At 45.6% G+C, this 25945-nt stretch overlaps 1 protein-coding gene across 1 annotated transcript; it reads left to right on the top strand.

Annotated features, from left to right (window-relative positions):
* Window positions 1–554: 554 nt before the first annotated feature.
* Window positions 555–24467, top strand: SUGP1 (SURP and G-patch domain containing 1). Its single transcript, XM_034755157.1, is given in 15 exon segments — window positions 555–655; window positions 1734–1905; window positions 2719–2822; window positions 3290–3517; window positions 5888–6011; window positions 7083–7186; window positions 9058–9181; window positions 11622–11868; window positions 11870–11924; window positions 17936–18042; window positions 18760–18937; window positions 19279–19385; window positions 20399–20544; window positions 22035–22164; window positions 23289–24467. Coding segments are annotated over 15 exon segments (1878 nt in total). The 5' UTR covers window positions 555–630; the 3' UTR covers window positions 23316–24467.
* The last annotated feature ends 1478 nt before the right edge of the window (window positions 24468–25945 follow it).

Here is a 25945-nt window from a genome sequence, read left to right as displayed (position 1 = left end):
CGAGCCCGCCGCGCCCCCCGCCGCCTGCTGCGGCGGCGGCTGCTGCTGAGGGGCCGCCCCGGCCGCCGAGCCCGAACCACCCGCCGCTACCGCCGCCATCTCAGGGCCGCCGCCACAACGCGGGGGCGGGAGCGGCTGCCCGCGCAAGGGCGCCTGGGAGATGGAGTCGCTAGCCTGCCTCACAGGCCCGGGCGGCCCCGGCGCGCGTAGGTCACGCGAGAACTCAGAGCAAATCCCGCACTCACTTCCGAGGAGGGCCTAGTCTCCGCGAACAGACTCATGGGAAATGTTGTTCTTCTCCCCCGCCTCCTTGGAGGCCTCGCCAAATCGCGCGAGAACTGCGCGCTCTCAACGGGACTTCCCGCGCGCCGTCTCCTGGGAGTCGTAGTCCTTGTCTTTAGCCCTGCCCGGGTGGCCAAATCCGGCCGTTGGGGCGAGGGTGGGATCTTGGGCCACATACGGAAGCGAGATGGCCTTTAATCCTTCCAGATCCCCCACCCCATCCGCCTCCCGCTTTCTAGATTTAGGACTACAACTCCCAGGCGCCTTTGCGGCGCATTAGCCCTCCTCCCCTAGTTCCATCCCATAAGCCCAGGTAGCCGCGTTGCATTGTGGGATAACGACATCAAAATGGACAACTCCCGGGATGCTCCAGGTACCAATGTTGTTTCCGCAGCCTAGGCCCCCCCCTCCCCGCCTGTCCGAGAGAGAGGCCCTCCCCCAGCCCGGCCCCGATCCTGCCCCGATCCCCAGGAGCGGGAACGGCCCCGTCTCCCAGGCAGGGCCCGGCCCGTCGCAGGGGGCTTAACGCCTCGCCTAGCCCAGGGGGTTCAGCCCCATTCGTCTCTCCCCAGGCTCGAGCCCGGCATCACGTCTAAAGGGGCCGCCCCTGCAGACCCGGCCTCTCAGCAGCAGGGCTGGCGGGGCGCCTGCGGGGGGTCTGCCATCGGTCCCAGCCCAGCCCTGGAAGCGAAAAGCCCTTCTCCCTACTCCCCGCTAAGCCGATCAGCAGCCACCTTCCCGCCCTCGGCCCTCTGGCTGCAAAGCTGTCATTGTCCACATGAGGGGGACTTTTAAAAAGTGATATTTTAAATGTCTGATTGATACATGCACAGCCAAGCCCTTCAGCGTGGGAGACAGCGCTGTCATCTCGTCTGGGAGAGTCTCTAGCCGAATCGAATAATGCGCTGTCTTTCTGGAACACCTTTTGTTTGAGGATTTCTAAAGCACTCCCAAAATGTAGGTCAAGTCTCACGGTTGTGTCCTGTTAGAGGGAGCAAATCCAAGGATTTGTCTACACTACAAGCACTGCAGCAAGGCTGCTGTCGTGCAGCTACTCCAGTGATGGAAGGGGTTTCTCCATTGCTGTGGTAAATCCACCCCCTCAAAAGGCAGTAGCTAGATTGATGGAAGAATTCTTCTGCATCTACAGTGGGGTTTGGGTTGACCTAACCATGTTGTACAGGATGTGAAATTGTTCACAGTCCTGAGCAGTGTAGCTAGGTCAAATTAAGTTTTAGATGTAGACCAAGTCTGAGGTAGAGATTAAAGGACTTAACAAATGTCCCCTAATCAGATGATGTAAAAGTCAGGAATAGTAGAAGTGGGAACGTGGCTTGTTTGCTTTTTCTCTCATGCCCTTCCAGTTATTTATAAGCACTCTAATAATTTTCTAGATGATCTCATAAAGGGAAGAAAAGGGTTTTAATTTTGATCCCACTTTGTTTCTCCAGGAAAAGCTAGCAGATGGTTTGGCGTTACGCCATCTAAATCTGTGAAGATGAATATGAATATCCTTCATCAAGAGGAATTGATAGCACAAAAGAAGAAAGAAATAGAGGCCAAAATGGAGCAGCAAGCAAAACGGAATCACTTGGCCACCCAACAACCCCCTCGGCTCAATGAGTGCGTAAGAATCATGGGGTTTTGTCACTAAATTTTGTTTCAGAAACCATTTACATACATGACTTTGATTTAAAAAAAAAAAAACACTTTAGTACAATTAAACATCTTTTTATGCTAGGCAGTTTTCAGTGTCTTCTCTCCTTTCTAAAATATTGTCCATGGTTGAGCAGCTAGCAACAGCAATAAACATGATTGTTGCTAGCAGAGTTCTAGCATGTTTTCCCTGGGGCTTTCTGCCTGATACTTGTATTATGTAAACCTTGTTTTGGAAACTACTATGGGGTTAGTCTCTAGCATGGTTTGGTTAGTGCAGTTCTCTGAACAAATGCTGCTCAGGGAAATGATACAGAAACTCCGCTAGCAGCAGCCCTGTTTTAGTAGGGTGGGGAGGGAACTACATGGGATGCACAGATAATTCCATAATAAGCAAATTCTGTGGCTGTGAAGCTTTAGAAAACTTAGGGGCATTTTGTACAGTGAGAGAGACATCGTCCAAGCACTCGACTGGGAGTCAGAAACACCTGAATTCTCACTCCAGCTCTGACCATGACTCATTGCAGGTTTAAGTGACTTACTCAACTTCCTGTTTCACTTTCCAATCCATTAAGTAGGATTACTAATACCTAACGGGGATGTTGTGTAGATTAATTAGTATCTAATGTTTTGAAAATGCTATATGATTGGGAAGTACTAAGACAGGTGGTCCCTTTCCACCTTGAGAGATTAGCAATTACTGGCATTTTATTTTGCTCTCTGAGCTACAAGGAAGGACATGAAGCATCTAACCTCGTTCTCTTCTTTTTTTCCACTTAGAGATGAAAGTGGTGAAAGCGAAGCCTCTGTTTCCAACAAATTCGCCAACGACGGCAGCTTTCTCCAGCAGTTTCTTAAGCTGCAGAAGGAAAAATCAAGTACTGGTAAGTTGACTCTTAAGCAACAGGAAATCCTCCCTCTTCTCCTTTGTGACACCAGCAGCATGAGAGCTGCTCCGAAGGTGTATTTACGCTAAAGAGCCCAATGTTAGGGAGTGCAAACTGTTTGCTAACATTGGTTACTTTAAATACTGAAATAGAAGTAGTCCCTCTAAATTGAGTTGAAGTTGACTTGGTGAGGCAGTATGTTGTACAGAAGCTTGCATTGCGACCATCTGTATTTAACAAGATGTGTTCTCCAACTTGAAATGCATTTTCTTAACATCTCCGGGAGATCCTAGTCTTCCTTAAACTCAGCTGCCTGGCTGAGTTTGGTGTTTACCAACAAATATCTGTAAACCTAAAATTAAACACAATCCACTGTGGTAACCATATTGGTGCCCTATGCAAACTACTCAGTTAAATCAGAAAGGATACACTGATTATTTCCCCCCCCCCCCTTCTTTTCTAAGAAGCTTCCCCAAGTTCTGGCAACGTTTCTGCAAACACCTCTGCTTCAAGCACCGGAAAGAAACCCATTCTGCTCGGGAAACGTTCCAGCTTGGCCACGAGCAGCATGGTGAACCAAGTGAAGAATTACTCCCATTCCAAACAGATGCCAGTTGCTAACCGCCTCAGTGTGTTTCAGTCACCAGATGACGATGAAGAAGAGGATTATGAGCAATGGTTGGAAATTAAAAGTAAGTTACATCCTATTAAACTGAAATTCACCTCTTATTTATTTTGCATGTAGGTTCAGTTAGCCTATTAGTAAGGGTTCAAATGGGAAACAGCTTGGTTTAATGCTTCTTCAGACTTCAGTTTACAGTCTTTCTTATGGGGAAAAGTTATTGCTTGATGCTTTCTCGTGTGCTGTGATTTGGTAGTTCTCAGCCCAGATCCCAATTGGCAGGTGTCTGCATCACAAATTAGAAACACTGTAATTGACACTGATTGGCCCCCTTGTTGCCAGCTTCATGACTGGGTCTGAGGATTGAATTACTGGACCATGGAGAGTGAACTCCCGCCACACCCTTAGATACTGTTCCTCCAGTTTGGGGCTGATACACATTTGTTAGCCGGAGTGGGGGAAGCTCCCGCTATCATTGCCTGTGCTGTGAATAAAGGACTCTCTTATCCAGGGCTGTCAAGCCAGCACCTTTCACCATTACAAAATTCACACTCTCTAAGGAGTAGGGAGGGGAAGGATGTGTTCTAATCTTTCCTCTACTTAGTTGAGCTTGGTTAGATGGTGGTAGTAGGAGGGTGTCTGCCTTTCTGCAGCTGGAAAGCAGGCTGGATGGTGCACAATTCTTTTTTAAAAATGTGGTCGTGAGACACATCTGGTTTGTTTTAATTGTTGAAAATGAAAGGCTCCCTCTTCAGGAGTGGCTGTCTGAACACTAAGCATGTTATGGAGATCAGACAGAAGTGAAGCCCTCCCATCTTTCCAGAGTTTCATTAGGAAATCACTATTTCAGACATCTTGACTGTGAGCTTCTTTCCTTACCCTTTAAATCAAGCTTGGATCCTTTTTTCTAAAAGAGAAGCTCTAGGAATTATTTTGGGAAAGTTTATGGCCTGTGTTATACAGGATGTCAGACTAGATGATCAAATGTCCCCTTCTGGCCTTGGGATCTATGGGCTTGTCTACATTACCCGCTGGTAGTGATCAATCCAGCGGAGGTTGATTTATCGCATCTAGACACGATAAATCAACCACCGAGTGCTCTCCCGTCGACTCCGGTACTCCACCAGGGTAAGAGGCGCAGGCAGAATCGACGGGAGAGCGTCAGCTGTCGACTTACCGCAGTGAAGATACCGCGGTAAGTAGATCTAAGTATGTCAACTTCAGCTATGCTATTCACATAGCTGACGTTGCGTAACTTAGATCGATCACACCCACACACCCCGTAGACCAGGTCTATGACTTCTTGATTAGGTTGGAATATCAAAGAGAATAAAGAATGCGGCAGCATATCAAATAACAGAAAGTCTCATTTAAATTTGGGACCAAGATGATCTTAGAGAAACTTATTGAGCCCTGCTTCCCAGCTAGTACATTGAATTTCCATTCCTGATGTGCACTAATGGTTTAGAAGCAGAGTCAATCTGGGCATATTTACAGACCTTTTAACTAGGCTTCGTGTTATGTGATTACATAAACTGTGAAATGGTCTTAGTGATGCATTAGAAAGACGACTTTTTCCTCTCTGGGATCAGCCTTTTTGCTATTTCCAGCAGAAACTGAAGCAAAAAGCTCAGGCAGATCTGCACGTAACTGTGTAGAAACCAAGGCAGGAATTAAACATCCCTACAACAAGTGTGGGAGACCAACTGGCTAATGGGATTGGTGCTAGGATAATGGAGCTTTTTGGTCATTGGGTCAAATCTAGTCTAGGTCAGTGCTGACAAATCTGATAGCTGTTCAGTGGCCTGTGTGAAATTTGTTTGGTCTCTATCTAGTTCCCAGTGAACATGTGTCCTTTATTGGACTTCCTGTGATACTTGAGATTAATTGGCCCCTTGTTGGCAGACTCAGCAGAGAGGCCAAAGGGTAACTTCTCAGAGAGTCCGCTCTCTCCCCTCTGGTAATGGTCCTTAAGGCACACTGGCAGGTGCAGTGTGAGAAAGCGCATGCTCCCACTGCCCAGACTGTGCCTGGTATGTGGATAAAGAGTGACATCTCAGGAGCTGAAATCCGCGCCCCTTCATGAACAATACATTCTTTTTAAAAACAGCCACGTTGTCCCCACCCCTTCATGTGTGTGTTAGAAATTGTTAGTAGCTAATTACATAGCAAATTGCAATTGAACTCTAAATTGGAAGGAATCCAAATCTTATATTTTCTCTCATAAAAGGTTCTAGTCAGATCATTCCTTTCCCGCTGGGAGGGTAAGGCCTGAGAGTAACTCAGCTTTGTAACTTGTGCAGCTGTGTAAGACTGGCTCCCCATTTCATCATTTTTCTCCTCATCCCCATCCCACTCTTGTCTTACCGCTGTGGTTCTTAGAAGTAATGTGCCTGTTGGGTGTGTGAGTTGAACCCCAGTACTGACAGCCTGCTTAAAGTTTTACCCCCAGAGGCTGCAGAGACCCGGAAAGTGGTGGAAAAGCTGGCTAGGTTCGTGGCCGAAGGGGGACCAGAATTAGAAAAGGTCGCTATGGAAGACTACAAGGATAATCCAGCATTTTCGTAAGTTTGGGGGCAACCTTCATTTGCTAAAGCAGCATATTATATCTCTAGGTGAAGAACCTAGGCCCTGCATGCATAGAGCGGGGACTTTGTGATCTTTGGAAGGAGTGGGGTTGGATCTTTATGGTGTCATTTCCTTCATATGTTTTCACAAAATACCATAAGAATACTCTGTGCATCTGGAGAGTCTTCTAGCCATGGATCTCAAAGCGCTTTACAAACACCAGTCAGTTATGTCTCACTATCTCCTTTGAGCTAGCTGAGTGTTATTGGCCTTGTTTTATAGATGGGGAAACTGAGGTATAGAGAGGAGACGACGTTGCTGAGGACACGTAGCAAATCAGTAGCAGTTAGGAGGAGAACCCAGGAGCTCTGACTCTATGCTATTGTGATCTAGCGGTTAAGAGTACTGGGCTGGGAGTCAGGAGACCATAGGTTCTCTCCTCTCTGCCTGCTGGGTGATCATTTCCCCATCTGTAAAATGGGCTGATGTTGCTTAACTCCCTGAAGTGCTGTGAGGTTTACAGGTATAAAGTGTTATATGCCAGGGGTTCTCAACCTTTTCTTTCTGAATACCCCCTCCCCCAACATGCTATAAAAGCTCCACGGCCCCCCTGTGCCCCATAACTGGTTTTCTGCAGGGCTGATGTTTGGGGAGTGAGCAGGGCAACTGTCTGGGGCCACAGGGACCCCTCAAAGTTACATTGCTCAGGCTTTGACTCAGCCCTGGGTGGCAGAGCTCAGGGTCCTGGGCTTCAGCCCCCTGCTGTGGGGCTTTGGCTTTCTCCCCTGGGCCCCAGCAAGTCTAACATTGGCCCTGCTTGACAGACCCCCTGAAACCTGCTCGCAGTCGTTCTTCCTCCCTCCCCCGCCAGGGGGTGCCAGACTCCTGGTTGAGAACCACTGTTATATGCTATACAATTTATAAATAGAGTCATTTAAGGTGTTTTCAGAGTAGTTTATCTTCTGATTTTATCTAGTCTAGTCTTTTTTTGTTTTGTGCCAAGTGAGCAGAAACATTAACAGATCAAAACATGCTTTAGTGACTTTTTTTTCTCCCGTCCACTCCAGATTTTTACATGATAAGAACAGCAGGGAATTCCTCTACTACAGAAAGAAAGTAGCAGAGATGAAAAAAGAGAATCAGAGTTTGCAGACGTCCTCTTGTCAGAAAGGTAAATGAGGGGGTCGGGAGCACAACCTGCCCATCATGAAGTGTAGATCATAAAGTCTTTGTCGGTGCTCTCTATAACTGCTCGTTAGACATTTTCAGAACCAATCCAAGTGGAATATGCAGCAAGTTTAGTCTTGCTGTTGGTCTCTTGCTGCCTGTAAGTAAAGCACTGTCACAAAGGGAGTTGTATGATGTTTCCTGGCATCAATCTCCGATGCCACTATATTCATTTCCTGGGTCCATAAGAGAACCTGATCTGGGAGCTCTCCACGTATGAAAGTCCCATTGAAATCAGGGCGAGTCCAACACACTGAGCGCGTGCAGGATTGCTTCCTGTGGAGGAAGAGAATCCTAGTATTTCCCAAACATCTTAAAGAAAATGAGCTAGAAGGAAGAAGATTCTGCATTGTTTGGTCCTGAAAATGATGTTCCAACTCTGAAAGACAATAGATTCAGAATCTGTCTTGCTGCTCGGTTACTCTCATTTGCTTTATAACTTCACTCTACATGAGTTAAGATGGAAACAGGGTCTTTGTTTCTTCAACATTCATTCCTCTGTTTCTGCTGCTTATTCCCCATTGAAAGCCATTACATTCTGCTTGCATCATAATTCCATAGCCAACAGATGAGTTCTTGCAAATTGGGAATTGTGGCTTTAGGTGGAAAAGCAGCGGGAGCAGATGATCTGCCAGTGAATTAATGTCCTGGGCAGTGAAATGCAAAAAATTAAATATTTTGGGAAGGAGGGAGTGGCCTGGTGAGCTAAGCATGATTTCTGGGTCAAGAACATCTGCTTCTAATCCAGCCTCTGGCACAGAATTCCTGTGTGGCCATGGCAAATCACTTAACCTCTCTTCTCCATTTCTTCATCCGTAAAGAAAGGGATTAAAGCTGTTTACCAGTGCAGGGTGTTGAAGGTTTATTAGTTAACACACAGTAGCAATGATTTTTATAGAGCTTTTTAGGTCCACAGTGCTTTGGAAACCCCAATTAATTAATCCTGGCAGCACCCTAATAGTTAAGTGGTATTATCCACCCTTTGCAGATGGGATATTGAGGCAAGGAAATGTTCTGACGTGCCCAAGCCCATACAGTGAGTCAGGTCGCCTGGACACCTACTCCTGTGCTCTGACCATTCGGCCTTGTTGCCATGGTGCTCTGAGGTTGGGAAGTACCGTATAAGGCAGTTGTATGTAAATAAAATACTTTGTGATTGTTCATAAGGGGGAATTGCTCTGACAATGTTCGCGGTCAGAGCTTTCTCTGTACCGTTGGACTAGCGCTGCAGTAGCTCGCTCCGCCAGGTAAGAGTGGGACCAAGGCTGTGTGCGGAGCACTGCTTTCCCCTTTTCCCCCAGACTGGCCAGCAGAAGCACAACAGCGAGAGTAACACAAACCGCTCTCTCTCCCATCTGCCCTGCCACCCTCATTTCTGAGGGCTGCAATCCTGGCAAAGCGCCCACTGACTTCCAAAGTTGGGGCCTTCTCTAGAGATGACCGATTGCATTGGGCAAATACCCAGCACAGGAGAACAAAACTAGCTGCCTTCCTAGGTGCGAGAGACAAATATGGGTTTTCGGAAGGGGAAAGCTACCTTGTGTATTAACCTACTCTCCCCTGCCCCCTGGCATGCAGAAACTCAGAGAGTGTTAGTCCTGGCCATTCCCCTGGATACAGAGCCATCGCGCTAGCCGATACCTCACCGCTTACCCTGAGATATGAACTCTTGACCGTTTGACTATGTTTCTTTACATTATTCTTAAAAATAAACCCCTCCTCTTGCCCTTATTCCACTCTTGGGGTCCGTAGAACAGATAGGCTTTTGACTGTTGGGTGTGTGAGTTGGGCCCAGTACTGACAGCCTGCTTAAAGTTTCACCCCCAGAGGAGGAAGAGACCAAGAACTTTGCTGAGAAGCTGGCCAGGTTCATAGCAGACGGGGGTCCAGAGGTGGAAGCTATTGCCTTGCAGAACAACCGGGAGAACCATGCTTTCAGGTAAAGGAAGAAGCCTGCAGCTGAGTATGCATGTTTGTTTGTTTGTTTTTAGCAGGGTTTACAGGGGACAAACCCTTGTGAATAAGACTTAGGATACAAGCTGCAGAATGATGATATTGCAAAGCTGGGTACAGAGCCCAGGAGTCCACTTCGCAGTCCCCTGCTCCAACCACTTCACACCATCTTTCTGCATGTTAATGTGGTTTAATTGTCCTGAAGTCTGAGCTTTACTTTTTGCTATTTCCACTTTACCCCATCGATGCCCTGTGCATTCACTTCTGCAGCTGTCTCTGCACTTCTGTTTCATGTTTCCCTGTGGCTGGAACACGCTTCCGGAATGTGTTACCCTCTCCTCATTCATATTGCTCCTTAGTCCCGCTGCTGCTTCAGTGGCTGCTAGAAATGAGTCAATATTTATTATTTCATCTTCTCTTGTATTAGATATCATGGCACTGGACTCATGTGCTGCCATCACCTGGTCCCTTGATGTGTATGTTGTATCCCTTTTCACTCCCTTTAGTCTGTTGTCGTTGTTGTCTTAGACCCGGATTCTCCTCTGAGCTCTGCATGGGGACAGGGGTCCCTCTGCACGAAGCTCATTGGAGGATCAGGGCATAGGATTGTAAATTTTGGGTGCTGGCGCTGTCTCCCCTCTCCGTCTTGTTCAGCACGTATTACGGTAGCACCCAAAATGTTTTATAAATAATGGACACTGCTTTGTGCCGGGTAGGTCACCCCTTTTCCAGTGCAAGCACTCGCAGCTGTCATTCTTCTTATTTCCTGCTACAGGACACTCCTGTAGCTGACCAAGCCTAGAGCCCAAATCCCAGTCCAAGACTGCCATTTCTAAACAAACTGACTGGCATTTGTTGCTTTCTGATTTCCCTAATTGTGCATTCACTTCCTCCCTTCCATGACAATGCACTAGTATTGATTCTAATCTTTTACACCTTTCCCTGCAGCTCCCTTTCACCCATGACCTCTACCTGGTGCTGATACTCACTGCTGCTTTGTAGGGTGCCTTAATTGAATTCCAGGAAGAGCCCGTCTTCCACCCTTTGGAAAATTTCTCATCCATTTATCTGACAGACCCCATTCCTCACAACCCCCACTGGGAACTGCCTAGTTTTTCTTCTCACCCAAGCAGCTCATTGTTTCTGCCATTACAAGGGATTACAGTAGGTGTCACGGGAGTGAAGCTAGACTCCCCAGTTTTTAATTAGCCTGTTCCTTCTTGAAATCTTGGCATTATATTGGCTGCTATCCTGCCCTCAGGAGCCCCCCGCTCCCTTGTGTCGAGTGGCATTTCAGACAGACGTGCCAGCGTCTGAGCCACTTTGTCATTTAACTCCCTTAAAGCCCTGCTGGGAATCCCATCTGGGCCTGCTGCTTGGGTTAGTTCGTGTATTGCTCATGGAGGGTCCGATCCTGCTCTCCACTCTCTACCCTGAACTGATGCCCATTGAAGTGTGCAGCAGCTTTGTCTGAGTTAGGGAGTGCGAGGTCACACCGCGGTGAATTTTAGAATACCGCAGAGACACATGTGTGTATATGCCTGTGTAGAATCATGCAGTTATAGACGGAAAGGACCTATTACCTATCTGAGGATGTTCTCCTGCAAGAACACAACAGTCTCCTGATGAGAGGCTGTATCCAATAATAAACTGATCCTCTGAAGAGTGAGGGATGGGGAAGTTTGAAGGGAGTCAAGGTTTTATGTTAAAATGCTTAAATTGAAAAGGGGGTGAGGGAAGCAGTGGATAGATTTGTAACAAATCTGAGTGTGTCTAATCTGTGTGGCTGTTAGATTGCAGACACTTCCTAATCCTCCCACAGAGATTGAAATAGGATTTTCCCTCCACCCAAAAGGGAAAAGACATTATTTGTGCATGAGGTTACAGCCTATGGCAGTGAGCTCTGGGTGTGGGGGGTTTACATAAGATGACTCTTAGTGTCAGTAAGGTGTTATCTGGTGATCTGAATACTTGAGTGGGAGTGTGCTCTAACCACTAGTCCATTTTTCTCTTTGGTAAGGTGAAGACACGTCTGTGGTGAACTGGAACAAGCTGTGTGGAGTACAGTGGGTGGATAGGGGTGTGGGGGGGGAATTTTCTGTTTCCACTTACAATGTGATCTTGTAAAGGCATCAGATACCTACCCAGAACAACCACCTTCTTATTCTCTGTATTTCTCTGGTATTATAACCATTAGCCATGGTGCATTTACAAACAGCAGATAAAGTCCCTGTCCTCTGCACCACAGGCAAATGAGGTACCAGAGGGGAGAGAAGTATCCAGGGGTGAAGTGGAAGAAGTGGGTTTGAAGAAGGCGGGAGGTATTTCCAAGCACATGTGGAGAGGAGAGTTCCTGGCCAGATCACTGTTAGACCTATCTCTAAATTGAACTGTTGCACGCCAAACTTTTTCTTTTTTAAACTTAGGTTTTTATATGAACCAAACAGCAAAGGCTACAAGTATTACCGGCAGAAGCTGGAGGAGTTCCGTAAGGCCAAGAACAACTCCATAGGGACACCTCTTTTGCCAGAACCTAACCTGAAACACAAGAGTATTCCTGAGGCCACACCATCGTCGTCATCCTCTCCAGCTTCCTCTAAACAGCCGGCTGCAGCCGCTTCTAAAAAGAGGAGGAAGAGCAGATGGGGGCCAGAGGAGGAAAAGGTTGACTTGCCCCCCCCCAGAGCTTGCCCAGCAGGAGCTGAACTCTTCTCCCTCCCCATTGTCAGGTTAGTGGTTCTGTATTTGGGAATGACTGGATTTTTTTTTTTTTTCCTGGTCGCTCGTGATCTGTCCTAACTCAGTTGGCTCTGTAAACAGGATACCCTCGGAGTCTATCTCTTGTTGTAATCTCCCCAGTCAGCAACCTTCTATCTCTCAGCTAAGTCTAGCAGCTAACTCTCCCGGGTGTGCAAATCCAGATAAACCACTTTATCTCATTGACACTGGGGATTGGAATCTTACCGCTTTCCAGTTATCTTTAAAACGCTGCTGAGCTGTAGCTCATTGTAGCCTCAGCCTCCATGCCATTTAGAGCTATTTCACTTCAGGAATAGAGACGGTCAGAAAACAAATGTTGACGTATGAACTCCGCTTATTCCCCATGGCAGACTAACATCCTTGGGCAGCTCTTCTGTCCTCTCTTTGATGATGACGGGTCAGAAAAGTAACTAAACATAAACAGCTTTGCTCATGGCACTAAGGCAATGGCTCTCAACCTTTCCAGACTACTGTACCCCTTCAAGAGTCTGATTTGCATTGTGTACCCCCAAGTTACACCTCACTTAAAAACTTACAAAATCAGCCACACAAATACAGAAGTCACAGCACACTATTACTGAAAAATTGCTTAGTTTCTCATTTTTACCATATAATTATAAAATAAATCAATTGGAATATAAATATTGTACTTACATTTCAGTGTATAGTATACAGAACAGTATAAACAAATCATTGTCTATGAAAGTTTAGTTTGTACTGACTTCGCTAGTGCTTTTTATGTAGCTTGTTGTAAAATTAGGCAAATCTCTAGATAAGTTGATGTACCCCCGGAAGTCCTCTGAATACCCCCAGAAGTACACGTACCCCTGGTTGAGAACCACTGCGCTAAGGGATGCAAGCAAAGCTGCCAGTTTCCAATGTTTGGTTTCCAGGACCTATTTCAAGTCATGGGACTGCACGCTGATCCAGGGTTGTGATTTCTCTCTGAGGACAGCATGCTGCTGGCCCCTTTAGGGGTGCAACTCACATCAGACACGAGAGGACTCTTTTTCCAATAGGGGCTCTCTTCCTGTGCCTGCAAAATGTAAACGCTTATGTCCCATGTATGCATGTGTCATCTAGTGTGATGAGGGGAAAGGATGTGGATAGGACAGAAAAAAAGAGGAAGAAGAGAACAGAGATGAGGGAGGCAATGGAAAGAGACGAGCCAACAAACTACAGGAGGGGTATTGGTATGACTAAGTGTTGTACTCTTTGCAGGAGGCAATAATAGGGCAGATGAAGTGGTGAGGATAATAGAAAACAAGCTCTACTGTCTTTCTGAACTGTGGAGTGAGTTCACAGGTGCATATGTTCTGCCAGTGGAATTCACTGCCACTGCAAGTCATTGGGTCATGTATTGTGGCTGGGTTTTAAGAGAGACTGGATAATTGCATGGCCATTAATAACATTGGATGGCCAAGATAAAGGGTAAGTGTAGTGTAGTGTCAGCTGATGGCCACAGGGATCAGGAATAGAGCTGGTCAGACATCCTTGTCAAAATGTTTTGATGAAAAACACTGTTTCCATTGAAATCTAAACATCTTGGGAAAAAATGTTGATTTCAACAAAAATTCCTGGAAAGGGGGATATTTTGAAACAACAAATGTTTCATTTTGGAAAACTTCATTTAGAATTTTATTTTATGGGGGTTTTTATTTTTACATTATTTTACAACGTCAGTAATAGTTGAGATATTTTCTTTTTAAAATCACGAAGGGCAGCTGCTACTTAGCACTCATTGACACATCTTATCTTTTCTAGATCAGTGTCTCCTGTTTGTGTTATAATGAAACAGTTTAGCACTGATACAGTTTGGAATTAAAACAAATTTTGAAATGTCAAAACTTCCCGCAAAATGGAAATTTTGAGTTTCAACCAGCTCTGTCTGGAGGGAGATGAGATACCTGGCTAAATGGACCACTGGTCTGATCTTATGTTCCTTTTCCAAGTGAGACAGAAATCTAACGTGTAAAAGCCAGGTTACGTGGGTTGTCACACCTTCGTTTATCTATTTTAATACATTTTTTTTTTAAGTTAAACAGCCAAAGCTGGGCAGATGCTGTCATGATAAAAGAAGTGAATTCCTGCCTTGCGCATCATGCTGCACTTGGGGTCTGATAGAATCTTACAGCCGTACATTCCTTTGTGTCTTCCTGCTAAAATCATTTGCTTTTTCCTTTAACCTCCGTGTTAGCTTCCTCTTAATTAGACAGGTGGCATGCTCACATTCCACAGGGCGTTGTGTCAAGTAAAAGAAAAGACAGCAAACAATCTGCCAGTCATAAGAAATTGACCGTTAACACTGTGGTAATGCTCTGCAGGGAAAGTGTTTATTGGTTCGGATGGAATAATCCTCTTCTCGAATTAACATCTTTAACTTGACAGATGACTCGAATACCAAATTACAGCCATGGCTCTGCTGGCATTCGAGCCACAAAACATGCTTAAGATGATTCTTGTCCATGCCTCCCCAGCCCCGTCCTCTGAGTAAATGTTGCTGCTTTGGAGCCTTGGACTGTTAGGCAAGAACTGTTTATTATTTCTCAGGCCTGGTCTACACTGGAGGGGGATCGATCTAAGATACGCAACTTCAGCTACGAGAATAGCGTAGCAGCAGTCAGTGTATCTTAGATCGACTTAGAATCACTTACTTCACGTCCTTGCGGCGCGGGATCGACGGCTGCTGCTCCCCCGTTGACTCCGCTTCTGCCTCTCGCCATGGTGGAGTTCCAGAGTCGACGGCAGAGTGATCGGGGATCGATTTATCGCGTCTACACTGTATGCAATAGATCGATCACTACCTGCCGATCCGGCGGGTAGTTTAGACATACCCTCATTTGTTCCCTGTCAGGTTTCAGTCTTAAATCAGTATCCTGCAGAGTGGAGAGTGGAGAGTGTAGTATGGCCCTTTTGGACCGATATGATGCTCCTCTGACATATATTGATGTTTAGACACTTAGCAGTTTGTATACTGCAGTGAGTGATGTATTCAAAATGCTGAATAGAACAGGGAGGCTATTAATTAGTAAAGTCTAGGGAAATACAGGAGAACTCCTGAGTGTTGTCTGGGCATGTCTGATGCTAACTTCGGATTGGGGGTGGAGCGCTGTTTTGGATCTGTCTAGTTGTAATTAATATGATCTTCAGAATATCGAGTCAAGTCAGGCAGCTAATGGCTCCCTTTGGCGGTAGAGTGATTGCACTTGTAGTGAAAGGAAGGAGACCTCCTCTCCAGGCATGTGGGTAGGGGTAAACTTTCTGGCAGTCTGCTGCTAGATGCTGCAAAGACAAAATTGCACCATTAACCTTGTTGTGGCCAAAGCTAACGTTTTGCAAGACACACTTTTCCTATGATGAAAGCAGGCTGCGGAGCAATTCCTCATCTTCTGCCTGTTTGCGTGGCACTAGTGAGCCCAGGATAACTCTTTAAGTCCCATGGTCCAGTTTTAGGTAAGTATGCTGACGTTTGCACTATGTGCAGATTGATACAAGTTGCCCAGGCAACTGTCTTGGCTTTCTTCTCCAGTAGTTTTCCCACCTGCACCAAAGACTTTCTTCCTTCTGTCAACTTTGCCTGCATATAATATGTGTCACTTTGAGGGATTTTTTTAATTAGCCTTGGTGCACAGAGCTAAACACGAACAATAGGTCTTTCAGCATGTTATTGTCATGTTGGCCTGGAGCTGCAAGGTAATATGTTGGTTCCATGAAACCGGTTGTACAGTTTTAGTACAAAGAGGAGCCAAAGACGTGTACTGTATGTCTGGGATGGAAAGGAAGACAATCTGTCTCACCTTTCTCCTTTTAAGGCTGTCCCTGGAGGCTTGCCGACACATTGGCCTCCTGAGCTGTGTTGTGCTGTTAGTTCTAGATGGCATAAACTCTCAGGCTAAGTCAAACAGCTGCTGACCTTCTCTGTGAAGGTCATTCGGATTTCTTCAATGTAGCCAAAGAAAGGCTTTCTGTTCCTTGAGAAGGGGGCTGACCCTGTGTTTGAGGCTGCCACTAAAGTGCCCCAGTCTCACGAAGGACATTTTGAGCCTGATTCTCCTCTCACCAGTCTTCCCTCAGTGACTTCAGTGGAGCTGCTTCTGATTCTCACTGGTGTCCGTGAGAGAAGAATCATGAGCTTTATTTAAAGGGCCTCTGTCCAATAATTTTATGCATAGGTTTGGTTTTTTATTTGCTATTATTTCATTGGGAATTGAGGGCGTACTCAGTACACCTCTACCGCGATATAATGCTGTCCTCAGGAGCCAAAAAATCTTACTGCTTTATAGGTGAAACCGCGTTATATCGACTTGCTTTGATCCGCTGGAGCGCGCAGCCCCGCTCCCTCAGAGCGCTGCTTTACTGCGTTCTATCCGAATTCATGTTATATCAGGTCGCGTTATAGCGAGGTAGAGGTGTACTTCACAGGGCCTGGAGTGAGCCGGTTTATTTCGAATTCTCTCCGAAAATCTCTGCCATGTTTCTGCCTAACTCAATATACACAGTTTGCTCTTGAGACTGATTATATGAGTATCCAAGCGCTCTCGGCCATACAAGCATGAACTGCTGGACTGCTTTATGTTCTTGTTTGGAGGCAGTGCTAAGGAAGCCACTTTTCAGATCATGACATGACCGTGTGGGGAAGGGGATAAAGCGCTTTGATCAATTGCCCTAAGTGAGAGTGAGAGAACTGGAGAGATGACCCCTGGGACCTAATTACCATCTGCACAGACATTTGGTGTCATGAACAATGATCCTATTATTATCAGGCTTCATAATTAATTGATAGTGAATAATTAATGAAGCATCATTTAGCCATAGCCTGGCTTCTCATTAAATATGAGGTTCTTGTGGCCACTAGGAAAAAATCCTTCCCCCTTGTATTGAAAAACATAATGTACTTTCAAGTGCAGGGTTCGTGTGGGGTTTTTTTGCAAGCCTTTAAATATTTAACTGCAACTCTTAGATGTTTAAAACGGGAGCTGTCAGCCCAGTTAGTTAGAAATAGACGAGCCTTGAAAGTTGCTCTTCATTGTAAATCTTGGCTTCACTGCCTCAGGAATGTTTCTGTTTGTTGTTTTTATTGCTGCAGAAATATTTTTTAAAGAGAGAGCATTCTGCAATTTTCAAATGCCCCTATGAACGCACAGCACTGAATGGCCATTCAAAATCAGCAGGGCCCTGCCCTACTGATCTTAAAACTTAATTGCAGGGCCTTTCCAATACAACAGCAGGTAAAACAATTTCAAAACAGGAGCTTGAGACCCAGGTGAAGCAGAACAGGGATACACTAATGGAGACATCAAGCTGAGACTTAAAATATGTCTCCTCTTTGAAGGCAGGAGGTCTGATGTCCTTGGCAACGCCCCTTCTGAAATCTGTAGCTGAGGAATTAAACACGTAGTAGGGAGTGGTAATTTCCAAAAAAGGTGTGATCATTTATCATTCTGAATGACTGGTAGCTATTCACATAGTAAACGCAGTACAGTTACTGCATAGATGTACTGAGCAGGACACTGACAGGTCAAAATCTGCTGGGCGCTTAATGCTGTATAATTAAATACCAGTTTCTTTGTGGTAGGGAGATTCATAAAGGAACTTACTGAGAAGAAATAAGCTTAAATTAAGAGAAGGTAATGTTGGCCTGCTTGGGAGGACAGACTTCCTGATCGTGTGATCTCCAAGTCTGTGGAATAGTTTCCCAAGGGAAGCTGGGGAATATCTGAAACTAGACAGAACAAAGCCCTAGAGAATATAAATATAGGGAACAGTTCTGAGTTGGCCAGGAGGTGGAGTGTTACCTAACGAGTCTTTTTCTTCTGAGAGTCTTTAAAGTTCTACTGGGAGTTGTTGTGCAGCTTAGCATCTTAATGCTGGAGTTATGAAACAGACTGTGAGATTTTAACAGATAAGATGTTGGGATATGGTTCCTCTGTCTTGAACAGCTGGCTGTTTTTTGAAAATCTTTAACATTTGCTTATTTCAGTTCAGGACCTCAAGGGTCTTGGTTATGAAAAAGGGAAGCCGGTTGGCCTGGTGGGTGTGACAGAGCTCTCTGATGCACAGAAGAAACAGCTGAAGGAGCAGCAGGAGGTAATGCCAGGAAATGATTTCTAAGCTAATTTGTGCAGTAGCACATTGCACTGCAGCATGGTTGGGTTAGGGGAGGAAACGGGTGGAGATAGACAACGGAGATTTTCCCAGGGGCCGAACAAACAAAACCTCTTGGATTCATATTGGATTCGTAAGTATCAGATGATGCTGTGGTCAGCAGAACTACCTTATTAGACCATAGGGGGACATGAGCAAAATCCAGCCAACCCATCTCCCCACTAAACAAAGAAGTGTTCTGCCTGTGAGCTCACCTTTCCTTCTATATGCTATCCATGTGGGACTTAATTCCCCTTCCAACTAAAGCCCAATGTCTGTAAGGCTTACTGTGTCACTTCTCTTCCCTGCTGAGATTTGTGTTACCGTAGTTCAGGGGATCGTAACTGGCCACTTTGGGGATCATGAGGGCTGCATTTAAACTACAAACTACACAAAAAGGCAGCTACCTGCAGTGTTAATATATGGGTGAAGCTCTCAAACATGCCAGCAGGTGATGCTCCTGTTTGACCTGAGCAGAAGGCTGCTTGCAGTTTGATTCAGCATTGCCTGCTGGGATTTGTAGTCTTCGAGGCCTGCATTTCTGTCTCCTAGATAAGGCAGCCATGTGCTATATTGCAGAACTTCGAGAGCTCTCTGTGTCCACTCTGCTGCCTACAGACTGGCTGCCTCACTGTGCAGGCTGCTGTTTTGCTTCCCTAGATGCAGCAGATGTATGACATGATCATGAAACACAAGCGAGCCATGCAGGATATGCAGGTGATGTGGGAAAAGGCGGTTCAGCAGCACCAGCATGATTACGACAGCGATGAGGAGGTAGACAATGAACTGGGGACATGGGAACATCAGCTTCGACGCATGGAAATGGACAAGACACGAGGTGGGTGGAAAAGCCACAGCACTGGATTTTCTCTTGTTCTGCCTCTGTGCTGCGATTTCCATGGAATGGAGTATGAGGTCTTGTGGCTAGAGCAGGGGATTAGAGTCAGGACATTCCCAGCTCTGCCGCTGACTCACTGAGTGCCCTTGGGCAAGTCATTTAACCTCTCCATGCCTCGGTTTCCCCACCCATAGAATGGAGATAACACCCACTTCACATGGGGTTGTGAAGCTTAATGCTTTGTAAAGCACTTTGAGATCCTGAGGTCAAAGTTGCTATAAAAGGACACTCTTGATCACTACTGTGTTTTGTTTTTTTTCTCCCCTCCATGTCTTGAGCAGAGTGGGCCGAGCAACTGACTCAGATGGGCAGAGGGAAGCATTTCATCGGAGACTTCCTGCCACCTGATGAGCTGGAGAAATTCATGGAGACATTCAAAGCATTAAAGGTGAAATGAGCGAAAGTTTCCTAGGCCACAGTGAAACTCTCCAGCAGAAATCTGACCTGTCTGGTAGCACTGAGGGAAACAACTCAAGCTTTTTCAACCATTTACCAGAGTAGGCTGCCTGCAGTTCTGTGAGACACTTACTAGTACAGCTTCTTTGCAAGCGAGTTTTTGGTTGTTTTTTTTAATACTTTAAGCCTGTACAGGCTTCCCATCCGCTTGCAGAAATGTCTGCACTTGGTGCTAAACCTCTTGGCATCAGCCTTTGGACAGAGCTGGTGTCCTGATTCAGCACAGCCATGCGATGCTGGTGTTCTTCCACCACTGGCGACTAAAGGAAAAACAACTCCATCCCCCAAGGGTCTTGTCACTGATCTATTGTGATTCACGGGGAAGCCTGGCTGAGCTGAGTGACAAAACAGCACGTCAGCAAGGGGGACAGGGCACTAGTGACATTACAGTGAAACAGACGAAGTCTGCAGTTCCACTGTCAGAGCAGGATAAGCAATCACTAATACCAGGCAGGGAAAATTGGAATTTTTAGCCAGACAAGTGTAATAAGGCAAAAATATAAAGCCTATGCAGAGCCCTTGGTTCCTGCCAACTCATAGTGGTACAACTTGCTGCTGGCATCCTTGATAGTGTTCCTTTGTCGCCAGCCCTGGAGCTGGGGCCTGAGGTAAGAGCTCTTTTTAAATAAGAGCCATCTTTGGAGCCGGGCCAGTGAGCAGCTTTCAATTCAGAACCCTACTATTTCTCAATTTAATCTCAGAGCTGCACTCCCTGCATCTTGCAGATTACATTTTGGACTCTGGGTGGCTCTGCTGTGCTGTATGGCTTACCTGTTTCCTCCCCTGTGGTGCACTAGCAATGGAATCCCAAGAAGTTTTGTTAAAATTATGAATTGTCCCGGTTTGCCAGGCCTACACTAATCCCCTCTACGTGGTGCTTTCCCTGCTCCCCTCCTCCAGTGGAGAAATGCAGTGTAACTCGTATTGCCTTTTGTTGCCCTGCAGGAAGGTCGCGAACCAGATTATTCTGAGTACAAGGAATTCAAACTGACCGTGGAGAATATAGGTTACCAAATGCTGATGAAGATGGGCTGGAAGGAGGGTGACGGGCTTGGCTCCGATGGACAGGGGATTAAAAATCCAGTCAGCAAGTAAGCAAAATGCTGTATTTTCCTTCTGTTGATTCAGTCCTTTTCTGTCAGGTAGGCGTTGATGCTCCCATCCCAGCTTGTTGGAAGTAGCTAGAACAAATGTGGCTGTAGTTCATCATTTGGACGGTGCATAGAACCTTCTTAATAAAGAAAAAAAAATCTATAGAGGTTTTTTTGGTTCCAGAATTAGATAGATGATCTGTGATCTGAGCATGGGCCGGGAGCTTCTGAATTCTAACCTTGACTCTCACTGCCGTCCTCTGAGACATATATTCTGTTCCTCAGTTTCCCCATCTTTAAAATGGGAGTAGTGCTTTCTTGCCGCACACAGGCCATGTGAGGATTGATCAGTGTTTGTAAAGTGCTATATGTGATTAAATATCCAATGCATGCCTTATGCAGCTGGAGAACTCTGATGCAGACTTGCTGCTCTCTGGTGTGCTGTTCCAGTAGATGGTACTGCTCCAACTGCTTTTAAAAGCCACGTCAGTCCCAAGCAGAAAGCTTGTGTGTGCATGCCATCCCTCTGGACATCAGTCTGTTTCCTTACTCGAGTGGTTTTGGGATAATAAAGAGTAATTGCATCCAAAGTGGATCAGAATGACCAGCTGTTTGTGGTGTATGCTGGACTACAGGGAAACTAAATATTGATGATGAAAGCAATTAAGAATGTTTCCTCTCCAGTGGGTCCTTTATAAACTACAGTTGTGCATATCTAGTGGAAAACACAGATGAAGTGTCTCTACAAAGCATTTCAGCTCCTTTCTCTCAGGAATATCTATCTGGTGAAGTGGTGTCCCACTTAAATCAAGAGCTGTGGGGAGAGATTATTGTGTACACGTTAATGCCCCTTTCCTGAATATGCTGCAGAGAGCAATCCTGCACTGCGCAGCGTTGGGCAAAATGTGACTTACTAGGCTCTGTCCTCTCTGAGGTCTATGACTTGGAAAGGCAAGGGAGCTGTCTGATGCACAGGGAAGAATACTGATTTATCTCCCAGTGCCTCTCTTTTGGGGGTGCGAGGTAGCCACCTTCTGTTTAACACTCATTCCTTAAATAAGCAAGGTTCAGATCATTGCATTTGGTCACCTTGTCTGCCAGAGGCTAAGAAGCAGGGCAGGGGATCCTTCCTAGAGAGGCACTCAAAACATTGAGAATTATCCCTGTTACATGCTTAATTAACCCTCTGTTTAACTAGAGCTGTATTTACACTGCAGCTTCTCAATACAGCAGTGGGGTTTGCTGTTTGAAGGAATGAGATTGTAATGTTGTAACAGCACTGCACTGTTCTGAGGTCAAAACTAGCTACCCTGATTGCTGCAGGTCTGTCTTTGCCTGTTGGATGCAAACATAGTCCCTTAGCCTTGGTCTCTGTGCCCTGATTAGAGAGGGCAGATCGTATGAGGTGGTGGGTTCTTCTGATTCGCAGAAAGATGATCTGTTAGCATCTGCTTAACTGGAAAGGGGTTGTTGTTGTTGTTTTAAAACAGGGGTACCACTGCTGTGGATGGAGCTGGGTTTGGCATTGATCGTCCCGCCGAGCTATCGAAGGAAGATGACGAGTATGAGGCATTCCGTAAAAGAATGATGTTGGCCTACAGGTTCCGACCCAACCCTTTGGTGAGGTGACTCCTAACACACTTCAGACATAGTGAAGCTTCAGTGGTGTCTCTGCCTATATCCTATAAGGGGCCAGTATTAGTGCTCAACAGTATTTTATCTTTATGGCCAATTTTGCCTTGTGTAAAAAGAGAGAGGACACGGTATAGCCCTTCATCTTCAAAGTGCTTCCCAAATACCAACTAATCTCCACAGCACCCCTCTGAGGCAGGCTCCGGCTAGCACAGGGACCTAGGAGTTGGGACTCCGGGGCCTCGTTCTCCTTTGTCCTGCCCATTGTGCAGCCATTTACATAGTATAAAGTGGGTGTAAAATAGTACCAAATGGGGTGTCGGGGTTTCCACTCCCTTGATATTGATGTAAATAACTGCACAAGGGGCGGAGCCATGGAGATCCACACCCCAAGAGTCTATTCCCAGGTCTGCAGCTGGCTCACTCTGCAACCTGGGGCAAATCACCTGCCTGTATTGGTTTTCCTACCTGTAAAATAGAGCTGCTGAGTCTAACCTACCCCTTCGCCTCAGGAAAGGGTGTGTCGAATGTGAGACTCAATGTTTGTAAAGCACTTGAATTGTATCTTTTTATCAGAGGCTATTCCTAAATATCCCCAAGAGTTCCATTTTAATAGAACAAATAAAGTAACAGTCACAGGGAAATGACTGTAACAATTCACGCTAGGAGATTTTCCTTTTGGTTCTGTTCTTGTGTTGAATCAAATCATGAATACCACAACACCCCTGACAGTCAGCTCTCCTTGCTATTATTTTTAATACAAAAGTTCCTGCATTTAGCTGGAAGCTTTATGTGGCAAGTATAAACACTGCACACAAAAGAAGCTGATGGTTTGTCCTTGAATTCCAGCATGTTTTATGTTGAATAATCATTCTTCTTATGGCAAAAAGCTTATCAGTTTGCATGTGACTCTGCATTACATCCAACAGGCCAATCCACTTAGTGTTGCATTCCATTTGTAATTTTCCAGAGGAAACCTCAAGATTTCACCCCAAAAAACTCCTATTTCAGTGGAGTCCTCCAATTAATATTAATTAAGCTCACATGGTCATTGTTCTGTTCAAGTTGCAATTTTAATTAATCTTCTGTTGTTGTTGTTCCCTTTTCTACAGAACAATCCGAGGCGACCTTACTACTGATAGTGTTTTCAGGACAAAGTATTTTCAATACTGTTGTAATTTTACTGTGAAATGTTACAAAACTGCATTATCATCCTTTTTTTTTGCAAATATTGTAAAATCTATTAAAGTCACAGTGACCTCTTTCACCCAGAACAAAGGCCTAGAAGCCCACTCACTGCACACTTGAGTGCCATGACAACTGCATCATAACAAGGCCTGGGATGGTATCCCAAAGGAGAAGAGAGCAGGTGAGAATGGGGTTTTTTACACGGTGCTCTCCTGTACAGAAGGGTAGCGCCAAAGATACTAATGGGAATAGTTCAGGGACTCCGTTGGTTTATTGCTCAGTGCCATGTTACTTGCCAAGAAATACATCTTTTGTGTTTTTTGCATTCATTGCTCAGATATGCAGCCTGTGCTGCCTTGGCCGTAGCTTTATTAAAAATATATATGAGGCAGCCCCCTTTATCCCAAAAGGTGAGTATCAGTTAGTTGACTAGGCTTTTCCCTTGAAGTTCTGAGTTCAAATCCTGTATTACGTCACAAGTATAAAGAGTCTGGCCTCCAGCTGAAACTGCAATCCCAGTGCCTCTTTGTTTTATCTCTGCTTGGTAGAAGACACAGTCTTGAGCAATACACAGAGTGGCACCGTGGGGGATTGAGGCCTGCTGGGGAAATTTGCTGAGTGCCAGTTCCATCAGTCTCTCACTTTCCTGAACACTAAATTCACACACAACTTTCAGCAAAACAAGAGGCCCATCGATCCTTTCTGTGGATGTGGGTGGCAGAGAACCAGGTCTTCAAACCCCAGTTATTAAAGGCCAGTGGATTTTTATTGGTCTGTGAAACACGGCTGCATTGCAACTCTCCTCTGCTCTGGCTGTAAACAAACTCTCACCCATCTGCCCCTCCAGCTTTTTATCACAGACTGATCAGAAACAGTGGCCTTGCCGCAGGTTTTTGTGGGTGAACAAAAAGCCCCATGGTGGTATTCTTTCAAAACATCTCAAATTGTAAGATTTTTTCCCCCCTCCCAATGTTTGTTGTTTGCCCCTGATACCAAAATCTTACCATTTAGTATGTGATTCACTTTTTTGTTAACCTTTCTCAATGATGTAGAGTTAATGGCTTGGCTTTCAATAAAAAATAAAAACAGACTGGTCAATTTGATACGAGTTCATCATGGGAAAATTAAAATGGATGGGCACCTCGGCAGCACAGGCAGTCCGGCTTGCAACTGAGAAATATGTGATCCATTCCTGGCAGTGATCTACGCCAGTGTAACAGGTGCGCTTATTACAGCTTGCACACGGGGGTATTGCAGCTGATGGGGCTAATCAGCGCATGGGCAATAACTATGAAACATTAGGTAATAAAGGTAGGAAATTTTGGCAGGCCACGGGTGAGGCTGAGCTTCTCCCAAAGCTATTAAGGCCGCTGTGACATTCAGGCTTTCCTGAGGAGTTTAGCTGATCCATTTAGTTTATGAGCCTCACAGTTTTGGGGTTGTGCTGATCTGTTGTCACTTCTCCTCTCCACATGCCGGGTCTTTGGCTGTGAATGAAACAAAGCAGAACTTCTTAACGTTTCCACATTTATGAAAGACCAAAAGCACCGCAGGGAACAGAGCTTGCCGCTCAAGTCACCTGGGCTTCGTAAAGTTAACTTGCAGCATTGAATTCCAGTGACTACCTATGTGGCCTGGAGGCCCAATCCCATAGCCGTGGGGATGGCCGCTGGAGGCATAGGCACATTATCCGAATGTTCACTTCAAGTATAGGTGTAATAATATATTGAGAAGCCCTCATAGCCAGCCATTAGGGATGTTTTTTTAAGGCAGTGCAGACTGGTGCTTCTGCAGGTTTCCTGTTTTAAACAGCTGGTGAAATATCTACAGCTAATCAAAGGCTGCAGAGACTACCAAGTGTTTTCACTCTTCCATGGCTTGCAAATCTCTCTTGAAAAGTGAGTATACCCTGCTTTTCCTACCCGCTCTTCTGTTGGCAGATGTTCTGTATTCCTCTTTTTCAACATACACCAATATGGCCCTGGCCTTGTTTCTCAGAAGTACCCTCTACATTGGCACAAGCTTTGTTCCTCTGTGTGGGCACGTCTGGCTCAACTTTTATTTATTTCAATTTAAATAATTAAAAACACCAAATGCACCATTAACACAACATCTATATCTCAGCACCATCAAATGATCAATTCAACTGGAGCTCAGCCCGCCACCTCCACGAACACCTTTCTGTCCCTTTATCCTCTAGGAAACATGTCCTCCGCCTTCTTCCCAAATCCTACCATCCTGTCTTTTTAGTGTGCCCAGGTCTATTTCTAACCAAAGGAGAGCACGTTCCAGAGTCTTGAACTGCCACAGAGAATCCCTTGCCATACACCCCGTCTAGTTTATAAGGAGGGGATCTGCCTGCTGACCATAGCTGTGACCAATGGCATGGGGACAGAGACCTGTGAAACCACGTTTTTAGCAAGGGGTAGATGTATTGGTACTTTGAAGTTCAAATGGATAATTAGAATACAGGAAAGATTCTTTACTTGTAATAGTAATTCTAAAGTGTGCTTACATTTGGAACCTAAGGTATATGCCTATCCTCATTTTTTATTTTACTTTATTGTCCAGTACTTGTGGG

The sequence above is a fragment of the Trachemys scripta genome, chromosome 22 (genome assembly GCF_013100865.1).
Source record: "Trachemys scripta elegans isolate TJP31775 chromosome 22, CAS_Tse_1.0, whole genome shotgun sequence".
Classification (NCBI taxonomy): domain Eukaryota; kingdom Metazoa; phylum Chordata; order Testudines; family Emydidae; genus Trachemys; species Trachemys scripta.
The sequence above is the reverse complement of the archived record's forward strand: the minus strand, read 5'-3'. Positions and strand labels throughout refer to the sequence as shown.